At 49.4% G+C, this 11,930-nt stretch overlaps 1 protein-coding gene and 1 long non-coding RNA gene across 3 annotated transcripts in view; one reads left to right on the top strand and one right to left on the bottom strand.

Moving 5' to 3' along the window:
• atp11b (ATPase phospholipid transporting 11B) overlaps positions 1–9,544 on the top strand; it is a 45,632-nt gene extending 36,088 nt beyond the window's left edge. Inside the window, exons 29-31 of one of the 2 annotated variants that reach the window (XM_084473299.1) lie at positions 1,024–1,199; positions 5,315–5,412; positions 6,773–6,883. In XM_084473299.1, coding sequence (XP_084329425.1) covers positions 1,024–1,199; positions 5,315–5,387 — 249 coding nt within the window. In that variant the 3' untranslated portion in view covers positions 5,388–5,412; positions 6,773–6,883. Of the gene's footprint in view, positions 1–1,023; positions 1,200–5,314; positions 5,413–6,772 lie in introns of both variants that reach the window. The other variant, XM_084473298.1, reaches the window with a different exon arrangement.
• Positions 9,545–10,133: 589 nt separating this feature from the next.
• Positions 10,134–11,834, bottom strand: LOC311353465. Its single transcript, XR_014637052.1, has 2 exons — positions 11,762–11,834; positions 10,134–11,435 (listed from the first exon to the last, which is right to left on the bottom strand). It is a non-coding gene; the product is annotated as an uncharacterized lncRNA (long non-coding RNA).
• Between the last annotated feature and the right edge of the window lie 96 nt (positions 11,835–11,930).

An 11,930-nucleotide genomic window follows, 5' to 3' on the forward strand; every position in this document is an offset into this window, starting at 1 on the left:
TGGAGGCTGTGTTCATGGAAATAAGCCTGTGAATGTGCAAGGTTACTGAGAAGTCCTCCAAGTAAAGTTACTGGCCTTTTCTTTTATAGGAAAGTAAACGTAAGGACATAGTGAACATGGACAGTTGTTGACTGAAGTGCTTTACAATGGTTCACAGCACTACTGTCACAGGGCAAAGAGGTAGGCATGTAGCCAAAAGGTTATTAGATACTTTTTTAATCCTAACATTAAGCAGACAAATAAGACTCCAAAGTAAGCTTCTTTGAACAACATGCCTACATATATTCCCTGAATGTTGCCTTTGACAAACACCGGAATGATTAAAAAGCCAAATGTAACAATTCTATATTCTATCCATAGTCATACTAATTCATTATAACTCATCTTGGACACTGACCCAAATCTAAGCTCTTTGCTTTGAGTCATCATCATCTTTTCTTTGGTTTGTCGCATCGTTTCATCTGTGTTTGTGTTCTGTGATCACAGTCGTCTGCAGTTTGAGTTGGACGCACAGTCCGTGTTTGTGTTTGAGCATGCCACCCACGGCCCTGAAGGCTTATCACCACACATGTAACATTGTTTGATTCTAATACTGATTTTATGCTTCCCTCCTTTTTTCTTTTCTCTCGTCTCCTCTTCTCCTCCTCCTCCTCCTTCCATTACACTTAAACCTTCCTCCTTCTCCGCTCCCTTAATCCTCCTCCTGTCCCTCCCACTCTCCCCTCTCTGCTCCTTCTGTCCTCTCATCCATATCCTCCTCCTCTGGTCTCCCTCTCTCCTCCTCCTCCTCCTCCTCCCACTCTCTCCTCTCTCCTCCTTCTGTCCTCTCACCCGTCTCCTCCTCCTCCTCCTCCTCCTCCTCCTCCTCCTCCTCCTCTGGTCTTCCTCTCTCATCTCTCCTTCTGTCCTCTAACACGTATCCTCCACCTCCTCCTCTGGTCTTCCTCTCTCATCTCTCCTTCTGTCCTCTCACCCGTCTCCTCCTCCTCCACCTCTCTCCTCTCCCCTCTCTCTGTCCCTCAGTCTTTATCAGCCCAGCAGACGCAGGGCCTCAGCTGTGTGGAGTCCCTGTGCTGCTACCAGCATGGGCAGAGCGGCTGTACCCGCCTGGCCCGGCTGCTGGAGCAAATGAGCGGCCCCTGCCCGTCTGGCGTCACCCACTGCACCGCCGACGCCCACAGCAGCAGCAGCAACAACAGGTGCGGGGGAGGATGCGGCGGCGGCGGCGGGGGCGGGGCCCTGGCCATGGAGACCATGGCCGACGATAGTGATTGTGATGCCGATGAATTCCTTACTCACCCTCGCTCCTCTTGAGGCACGACCCACGACCCACGAGCTGCGGAGAGGCGCGGCTCGCAGGCCGGAACTCGTTGCTTGTTCCCCCCGTCGGTGGGATTCTCTCCCCCGGCTGTCGGCGGTTTGATGGCACCTCGTTTCCGGAGGGTTCTGGGTGAGGGGGTAGCAGGTGGAGGCCAGCCTTCAGGGTGTGGGGTGAAGGTGTTCTCTGGACACGGCTCGAGCAAACCATGACGGTTTTTGCCCACTGACAACTATTTTAATAGTTGTGAGCGATGGTTGGCCGTTTCGTACGATATCATTGATGGGGTTGGTCTAAGCACCTCCCCTGATTATGGCTCAGAGGTTGGTGTGCATATTATCTCCTCAGCCAATCGGACTGCGGATCTCCAACTGCAATGACCACCACCGGTCACAGAGGGTGGTCTGTAGAATGTACCTGCGCTGCTCTCTGTGTGGACCCGGTCGAGGGTTCCACGCGTCCATTGGACTTTAAACGATTGATCTGCATCGTGATCCACCTGTGGTCCGCTTCACAGCACTCTGAGTCCCGGCTCCGTGCAGGTTTGCATCGTGGCATGTGTTTGCTGTTGGCTCTGACGCCGTCTGGCCTCCCGTTCGTCAGTGTATGGTTTGTGTTCGGATCTACTTGTAGAGATCTTTTGTCTCTGTATGGATTCTGTTGTCGTACGTCTGAGGTTCTGTCCGGTCTGTCCAAACTGTAAACTCCTGGATGCACTTTACACTTTCTACAGAGGATGAAGACGTTCTCAACCCGGGTTTAACTTTTGGGTCTGATAAGTCTTCCCTTCTGCTGTTAACTTGAACTTTCTATGACTCGTCTGTGTGAGGACCTCTCAGCGAAGAGGAAGGCTGCACACGAGCCACCTGAGAACGAACGATTGAACCGATCGATGGGCTGATGACGGGCTCGTCCGGAGATGTGTTGATCGTGGTCCGTGAATCTTGTAGCCGCTCAGTGAAGGAAGAGAATGAGTGGTTGCCGCATGCCACCCCGTACGCTCCCACTGGTTTACCGTAGCACTCTTACTGCATGCTCTCTCGCTGTGATGTAGACCCTCTCTGTGATGATGGATACCTCTGCTCAGCTCTCTGTCTCCGAGCCCCGGTCGGACAGCCCCGTCAGCTCTTCTGGTGTCACAGTGTCGCCCTTTCTGAATCCCCCGGGGCACCCAAGGGCGTCTGAATATCCACCACAATGCGCTTTTCTTTTCCCTGCTAGCTAATCAATAATCCCAACATCACATTGGGACGGGGAACATTGATCAGACCCCGCTCATAAAGATGTAGCATCTTTGTGTGTGTGTGTGTGTGTGTGTGTGTGTGTGTGTGTGTGTGTGTGTGTGTGTGTGTGTGTGTGTGTGTGTGTGTGTGTGTGTGTGTGTGTGTGTGTGTGTGTGTGTGTGTGTGTGTGTGTGTGTGTGTGTGTGTGTGCGTGCGTGCGTGCACGCCCCCACGAAACAGCATGCAGGACCTCAGAGGGGATGCAGAGTTTCTGGGTCCCCCGTCCCCCTCCCCAATATTGGATAGCAGCAGCAGCCAATGGACTCTCAGAGGACCTGGGAACAAACACTGAGTCAGCACATTCTCCCCGGGCCGCGGGGACGCTGCTGCTGCTGCTGCTGCTGCCAACTGGTGTATTATTCCTCCCATGTCTGTCTGAGGCGTTGTGCTTTACGACGACGACGACAGTCCTCTCAAAGCCCCCGACTGAATGACACTCTCACACTGGTCCGTCTGGGGGCCCCGAGTCCCTCCTCTCTCCTCGGCCTCTCTGTGCTGCAGGGAGCGCAGCTTCACAACCCTGCTTTTAACATTCATGCCTTTTTTATTATTTATGGGCCGGTGGTCGCGTCGATGGGATAACACAGAAGTATTAGCAGACACTGGCGGTGATCGCTCTTTTGTCCCCCCCGGCGTCGTTTTCCTCTAAGGGCATTATCCGGTGAAGTAGATTAAGAGCCTTATGGATCTGTTTGTCCCCGGCGCAAGGCAAAAGCACCCGATTGAATCGTCTCAAATGTGCTCACGGAGCCATCCTGCTCCCACCGAGGCTGAAGGAGAAGTGGGATCACAAGTAGTTTGGATTGGGTTCGGTCTCGACCTATCACAGAGACGGCTGCCTCTGATTGGTGGTTGAGTGTTATCCGTCCTATCTTCCTACTCTCACGTCTGTCTGTCATCAATAAGCTTATTTCCTCTCTGTTTGGTTTTAATTAAGAACTTTTGTTTTGTTTTAATGACATACCTTTGATTTGATTCTAATGAAGTACTCATTGCCTTAAAAATGCTAGGATACTGCCATAGGGGGAGGGGGATAGATATACACACATATATATATATATAAATCTATTTATATATATTATACACAGTTATATATCCCCCAGTACTATATAACATGCCTGACGACTGGAAGAGGATCTATATAGCAAGCGTATTTACAACTATAGACAAGTCGTATATCTCTGGTATATATTTCAGAACTGACTTTGAAGCTGAATATTAGGCAGTCAGAGTCTGACAAGAAAATATTCAAATAGTGGGATATTATTATACTGGGGTGCAGAGTCGTGTAGCCTGAATTACAAAATGTCTTTGTATATACCCGGTCTCTGCTATTGTACAGGAGACCACAGAGAAGGCTCTGGAAAGGAGGGAGATCATTAGGTCTCTTCTGCTGTTCCCTGGATCTTTGTTTCCTACTGGATCCTGAAGCCTTAAATGTGCTCCAGATGAGAGGCGATATCTCTGAGAGGGGGTCTTTGTTGCAAACCCGATAATGTGTGTTCAGACAAATGCTGTTTCTATTTCCAATGGTCAGAAGAGCCAGGGCTCAGAATTGCTCCACGGGTTAGAGACCAACACAGCATTACCCCCGACTCCGACTCTGTCTTGTTGCATGAGGGCTGCTGTCGCCTTTTTGGTATTTTGTATACAAAGCCGCCCTGTATGTACCTGTGCCCGCGCTAAGCTCGCTAAGCTGCACTGGTCTGTGTCCGTCCACCTTGCCTTTCTTCCCGTGTGCCCTCTGCCTGTCCGTGTCTGTATTTTGCATAATGCTGTTGACTTATCCAAATTTAATTATTCACGTCAACTTTAACGTGGGCCAGTGAGCTCTTGAGTCTTGTCGGAAAACGTAGCATGTTTTGTTTCCTGGTGTCGGTGCTACACGAGTCCCGGCGACGCATCGCAAAACGGGTTTCCATCGGGCGAACGAGCGGGCGGGCGAGCATCCTTCTGATTGTGGTGTTTAAGCTGAGCCCAGCGGCCCAGCAGACATCATGATGCGGACCACACTCTGACGATGCAGCACATGGGGAGTGCTCTCAGCCAGAGTGACCGTTTGATTATTCAGTGTCCTCTTTAAAGTCCCCCCACGTACCCAGTCTGGGCCCCCCCACTTACCAGCTCTTAAAACGGTTGTCTTTGGCCTCACTGAGGAGTAAGGCGATGGTGACAGCTGAAGAAATAAGAGCAAAGAAAGAGTAAGGATTTAGAGCTTTAGCTGGTGAAGAAGGTGGAGCTCCCCTCCGTCTGTAACCCCCTCTGTCCTGGGGTGGTTTGGAGGACAGGGGGGGACATCTCTCTGGCTCCATGAAGCCTGTGTCCATCTAGGAGTCCGTCTCCCACCCGGGGTGGTGGGTCAGGCTCCTCAGTCGAGCTTAAGGGTTAAGGGTTAAGGGACGCTTGAGTCTGACGTCAAGACCACTGTGACTTGTGACCGAGCGGGCCCCCTCGTCTTCAAAGGGGTTCTGTTCTATCCAAGACAAATATCATACATGTAATTTTCTATCAGGTGCACAGATAAATATATATATATATATTTAAAATAATCGAATATCATTTTTGTAGAAGTGAATCCTAGGAAACGCCTCATGCTGTGAGGAGGAGAGCGTGGTCTGGTGGCTGTACAGAGGTGGTAGTGGTGGTACTGCGATGTGATGTGACTGTGATGTTGACCTTAATGACTGTTTGACTGCTGTGTTGTTTCCGGTAGTCCGTTGAGTAGCCCTGGTTTTGTGCTGACTCCTCCCATGGCTAACGCCTACTCGGTGCTCAGACCCGACTAGATGAGCACCGTTTCAGATACGGACGGTAAGCCGGCCCAACTGAAGCCAGACGTTACTAATCCTGTAGGGGTGGAGTAGGGGGGGGTCCTCTCGGATCAGAGAGGGTCTCTCTGAGGGTAGAGGTCACTGAGGAGAGACTGTTGGTTTGATTGATCATTAACTCATTAACCCTCCACCGTCGAAACCCATCCCTCACCCCTCCCACCATCACCACCACCACCACCACTACCACCACAACCACCACCACCACTACCACCACCATCACCACCACCACCACTACTACCATCACCACCATCACCACCACAACCACCACCACCACCACCACTACTACCATCACCACCATCACCACCACCTCCACCACCTCCACCACGCTTCTCTTTGTTTTCCTCCCCACTCATCCGTCTAACATGCTAAGGTGGAGTCGCCCTGTGTTTCTATAGCAACATGTGTTCTCACCTCTCGCAGACTCTAGAATCCTTCTTCAGGGCGGGCTCCGCGTCGGTTCAAGGTCCCGTGACGCGCCACCGGGCGTGAGTGTGATTGGCCGCTACGAGCCGTTTTTGGAAATCTGCCCCTTATGACATCACAGGTGGGCGTGCCCACGTGTGACGGAGAGATGAGCAACGTTTGCTACGGTCCACCGGTGATGTCAGAAGAGGCAGCTTTCCAAAACGGCTTGTAACGGCCAATCACACTCACACCTGGTGGCACGTCGTGGCACCTTTAACAGGCAGGCCCCCCCCCCCCCCCCCCCCCGCTGTCTCTGCCTCGCTGACCGGTCCCGCTTGGCTCTGTGCTTCCCGCGTCCCACCCCAGGCCAAAGGCTCATGTTTCTGTCTACATACTGCACCTCAGACACACTAGCACACCTTTCTAGCTACTACTGTGTCCACACAGAGGGCTGTCTCTGATTGGGCCTCACTCAGGGCTGTCTCTGATTGGGCCTCACTCAGGGCTGTCTCTGATTGGGCCTCACTCAGGGCTGTCTCTGATTGGGCCTCACTCAGGGCTGTCTCTGATTGGGCCTCACTCAGGGCTGTCTCTGATTGGGCCTCACTCAGGGCTGTCTCTGATTGGGCCTCACTCAGGGCTCTCTCTGATTGGGCCTCACTCAGGGCTCTCTCTGATTGGGCCTCACTTGGGGCTGTCTCTGATTGGGCCTCACTCGGGGCTCTCTCTGATTGGGCCTCACTCAGGGCTCTCTCTGATTGGGCCTCACTCAGGGCTCTCTCTGATTGGGCCTCACTTGGGGCTGTCTCTGATTGGGCCTCACTCGGGGCTCTCTCTGATTGGGCCTCACTCAGGGCTCTCTCTGATTGGCCCTCACTCAGCCTCTCTCTCTCCCTGCCAGCCTTCTAACCCACAGCCACTGCTCCTGCTTTCAGGTCGTGGAACGACCCGGAGAACTTCTACTCCAACGACCGCAGTATCCTGACCCTGTCCCCCATCGAGGCCAGCCACTGCTGACACCCCCCACCACCCCCCCCCCCCCCCCCGCGCGCCCCCGCCCAGGGCCCCGACCTGACCCCCACGGGCCCCTGAGGAGGGGAGAGGTAGCCCTCCTCTGGCTGGCCCCCCCTCAGTACCAGTCTCTGCTCCTCACTCTGAGACGGAGGGAGACACGTTGCATTAACAGCTGATGCAGTGGGGAGTGTGTGAGTGTGTGTGTGGTGGACGCCTGGGTTAAGTGTGTGCTTACACCACACACACACTCCACATGCAGACTGTCCCCAAATGTCCAAAAGAGACTAGAATAGAAATACAAGACTTTTGATAAAAACCAAAACCAAAACAGAAATATTGGGCTGGGGAAGCGAAGCACACAATAGATTTGCTCCAACCAATGGCAACAATGCTTGCTGCAGAGGCTGGCCAATCAGCAGGTCGCCCTGAAACCAGGAGCTGGAGGACCAGTAGGACCCTGGTCCCCCAGTAGAGCCCCCCCCCCCCCCCCCGGTCCTGGCAATAGCTTTACCGAGGAGCCCGGCTCCTCCAAGGCCTTATCACGGTACCAAAGACCAAAGACCAGTTCATCAGAGAAAGACCTTTATTTTTGTGCCCGATTGTACAGCAAGTTCGGTTATTGTAGAGATTACTATTATTAATAATATGATCGTTGTTCTGTATGCTGCTCTCTTAGCAGACCGTACCCTCCTCTCCACATGAGGCCGGTGTTCATAAGCCATATCCTCAGATCATTCATTTAAAGGAAGTTGACTCAAAACATCCAAATCTCCCAAAGTCCACAAGTCCACAGTCCAGCGTCGCTTCCCTCCTCAAACGCCTTCATCTTCATTTGTTTTGTTTGTTTTGGACCCGATGACCAAAACCATCCTTGCACTACAGGAAGTGACATCACAGCCCTGTGAGGTGACCGCATTCTGCGGAGGACACGGCCCACTGATCTATGGTCGCCGCGTACGTTATTTAAAATCAACTGGAAATCAAGGACTTAGTGTAACGATGGTTTTTTGCTCTGCACGGCTGCTCCTGATCTCTGTCCCGGTCGGAGAACGTTCCGGCCCGCACCGCTTCCGAGAGACGATTTAGATTTAGGATTTAGAGCAAATAATGAATTTACAGGCAGAGCTTTTTGCACATTTGTTTCATCACATATCCCTTTCATGTTGTGTTGGGTTTGCCTTGATCCTGTCTTGCGTACATGTACATGTTCCATTGCATACTGTTTTGTTCACCATTGAAACCATCAAGTCATGTGATAACGGGCCTACTGTTGTGTTGCTCATGTGCATCTCTGGTACGAATGGCTAGCTCCACTGAAGGACCTGCTCCCCAGGGCGCCTCTAGGGCTGAACACGGCGCGTCTCGCCCTCGAGAGAAGTAGGACCAGGCAACTCCAGGTGAATCCAAACTGAACCGAGCGATCGATGCAAGGTCGGGAACTCTCTTAAGACAACCGTTTTAAACTCGCTGCGGGTAATCCCGTTAGTCACGCGGAACACGCATTTGCGGAATTGTGTTGTGGCGTCTATGCAAAGCAGTCAAAATGTTAAACGGTTAAAGGCTCACCAATCTATTTTTGTTGAAGCAGTGGGTTGCCCTCGAATCACTTTAAATCATATTCTGGGAGAATGAATACATGTCCGGTAACACCTTTTTATATATTTAATATCACAGTGCATCTTTTTCTGTTAAGTCATGCTTGTTTCTTTGCATATATCTGTACGGCTTCAATGAGTCTTCTACCCAAGAGAATCCCTGTACTATCCAAATAGATCACAGATTGTTATTGATTTGTGAGGGGGTTAGGTTTGGGTGTGAATGCGTTGGTTCATGGCCCACCTTGCTTTTTTTTTTCCAAATAATGAGAACAAAATGTGATGAAAATGGTATCACATTAAGATGTTCTTGAGAATGTTATCAAGCACTATATCTGGCAGATGTTTAAGAAGGACATTGTTCTGCGGTAGCTCTAAATTAGATCTGCACTCTGAACATATTCAAGCGGTTATCGCACTGCAGGCATTGATCTGTTGAAGCTGCAGACGCAACCTTTGGTGCAATATGTTTAGGAACCCGAGAGAATCTCCCAGAAATCAATGCATTGATGGACCGATGAGGCAGAACTAGAAATACGTGGGAATATTTTCAAACTCTCGTGATCTGGATCAGTGGTGCTCTCTTGTTACTCTGTATGGGCATCATGTTGATCATTATAAATTGTTATTTAATTGAAGAGATGGAAATTAAGAGCTTTTTTTTGTATTCTGGTTAAAGTTATGTTAGGGGGTTAGTTGTTCTGGCCACTTGGTCGGTCTATGAAAGAACGGAAAGCTTTTGGAAAGTAGTTTAGTGTTTTCTCAGTGGAACGACCACAGGTGACATTTTTTGAAAACCTGAACCGGGGAATGTTAACGTTTTATTTATTGTTATTTTATTGATTCATATGTCAGTGACTCACCATCCACCATTAAGACGAAGGTCTTGGTACAAATTAAGGATTTTAAATGTTTAATGTGTTGGAAGACACTTGTATACCTCTCCCATCTGCAATAATCGTCACTGCCCAGAGCGCAGGCTACTCTCTCCACCCTGTGTGTGTCGTTTTGTTTGAGCATGTTTTGCTGTTTTTTGTCTTCATGCCTTCTCTGTAGGCTGTCTTATGGCTGACGATGTTATTGAAAATAGTTATATTTACGGAATAAATAATTTTTTTCAAGAATGACGACTGCTTTCCTTACAACAATCAAAGTTTAATTTCTGCTCCTTCCAGAGTTCATATTTAACTTGAGTGCGGCTACAAAAGGTTTAGCCCTGCGTGGGTAGGAAGGGATCCACATAGAACATACTGGGTAGTAAAATGTCACTCACATGAAATATCACAACGGATTACCCAGTGATGTACGGTGAAGTTAACTTGGAATGAATAGCATCGACATTACAACTCCCATCATATGAATCAGTATTGTGGGACTCAAGTTATGTCAATTCTTAATTTATAACGTGTATATACATCTCATCAAAACATATGGACACGCCCATTTGTGATGTCAGAAGAGGCAGATTTCCAAAACTGTTTGTAATCACTCACACCTGGTGGTATAATAGGTCACCTTTAAATGCAAATGAACCTCCAAGATAAATACAGCCGTCTCAATGTTGAATGGGTTTAACGCTTAAAACACATGACACAGAGACACTGAGCCTTTCACACAGAAATGTAAATCAGAGAATTTGAGAAGACTGAGGATAATCCACTCAAATGCAAGAAAAAGAAAAATTAAATACTAGTTCCAAATGATTTATTCATAATTAAACAATACATTTACTATAAACAATCCCAATCCAAAAGAGGAATACATGTGTGTAATGCTTTCAGAGCACACTGGTTAGTTAACGCACAGAATCACTCGACACTAGTCTAACTAATCTTCTTTCTAACCCACTCATCTCGACCGATTGCACAGTATTAACGGCAGAAATTTCCTCGCCACGTTGACATAGTCCAACCGAAACGATCATATTCGACCCCCCATAGTATAAGAGACGTCATGCAACGCCATCCATCACCTCCGTACAGGGACTCAAAGGCTGAGCCTTGGGGAAACACTTCAACAGGAGTTTGTCATTTAGCATTTTCTCCAAACGACAGCGAGAACACACGCCCGTTTTCCAATCATAAGAGTTATGTAATGCCGCAGGGCGACCTGCCATCGTGACGCAAGGCCAACCCTGGATCAGAATAGGAAGCATATTACAGCCAGAGTCCAGGCTCTCAGTTATTAATATGAAATATGGCTGCAAAGTATACTCTAACTCCATCTTTTATGTATGCCATTTTCTGCGTCGCCATTTCAATGAAATGGGATAAGAGCTCTTAATGCTTCTATTACAACAAGACCCCCCCAGAGATGTCAAAGAAGCTGAGCTCAGCATTATTTCTCTGTCTCACTCTCTCACACACACACACACACACACACACACACACACACACACACACACACACACACACACACACACACACACACACACACACACACACACACACACACACACACACACACACACACACACCTATAAAGAGGAGTGGTAAGGGTAGAAAAAAAAGGTACAGTCAGTTACTGGGAACGGAAGTGTTCCTCCTACTTGAAAACAAACACGATGATAAGGACACAAATGTGAGGAAACAAAGAAAATGATGAAAGCTCTTGGATCAATACACTTAGTCGCGATTGGCGGAGATGCAAAGGCAGTTTTATTTCCTCAGAGGTTTGAACCGTTGATCAGATGTGGGTCGGCCTTACAACAGGCCCGGCACTCAGGAGATTATTATTCTACATCATCTATTCTACGTCTGTCCGCCTCTGCACCCCACCCCCCGTCCGCCATCCTCAGTCGTACCGCGAGTAGACACACACACACACACACACACACACATCATGAGTCTGTGCCTCGTCATTGGCTGGCGGCCTCCGCTGGCTCCTCCTCCTCCTCCAGTTCCACCAATGGGGCGTGGCGGTTGGCCTGGGAGCCCTCCTTGAAGAACACCTTCTTGATGACTCCGGCCTTGGGCGCCCGGATGGTGTGCTGCGGAGACACGACCAGGGAGAGTGTGTGTGAGGGTGAGGGACACACACTGTGTGTGTGTAGACACACACTGTGTGTGTGTGTGTGTAGACACACACTGTGTGTAGACACACACTGTGTGTGTGTGTGTGTGTAGACACACACTGTGTGTAGACCGGGATGGACATTTGGCGTCCGATTTGTGTTGTAGATGTTTTCTCTTGTTGAAATGTTTCTAACATGTTGTTATTCTCACTGTTGTTTAACAATAAACCACTTTAAATGAGAATGAGAATAAGAGAGAATGAGAGAATGAGAATATGAGAGAGAGAGAGAGAGATCCTCACCTCCATCTTCATAGCGTTCATCACCATGAGGGGGTCCCCAGCAGACACCTGTCTCCCACCTTCACCATCACCTGCACACACACAGACAAAGAGAGAGACACACACACACAGTCAGACACACATGCACACAGAAAGAGAGAGAGACACACACACACATGCACACAGAAAG

This window comes from Micromesistius poutassou (assembly GCF_964030765.1).
Source record: "Micromesistius poutassou genome assembly, chromosome: 9".
In the NCBI taxonomy this organism is placed as follows: domain Eukaryota; kingdom Metazoa; phylum Chordata; class Actinopteri; order Gadiformes; family Gadidae; genus Micromesistius; species Micromesistius poutassou.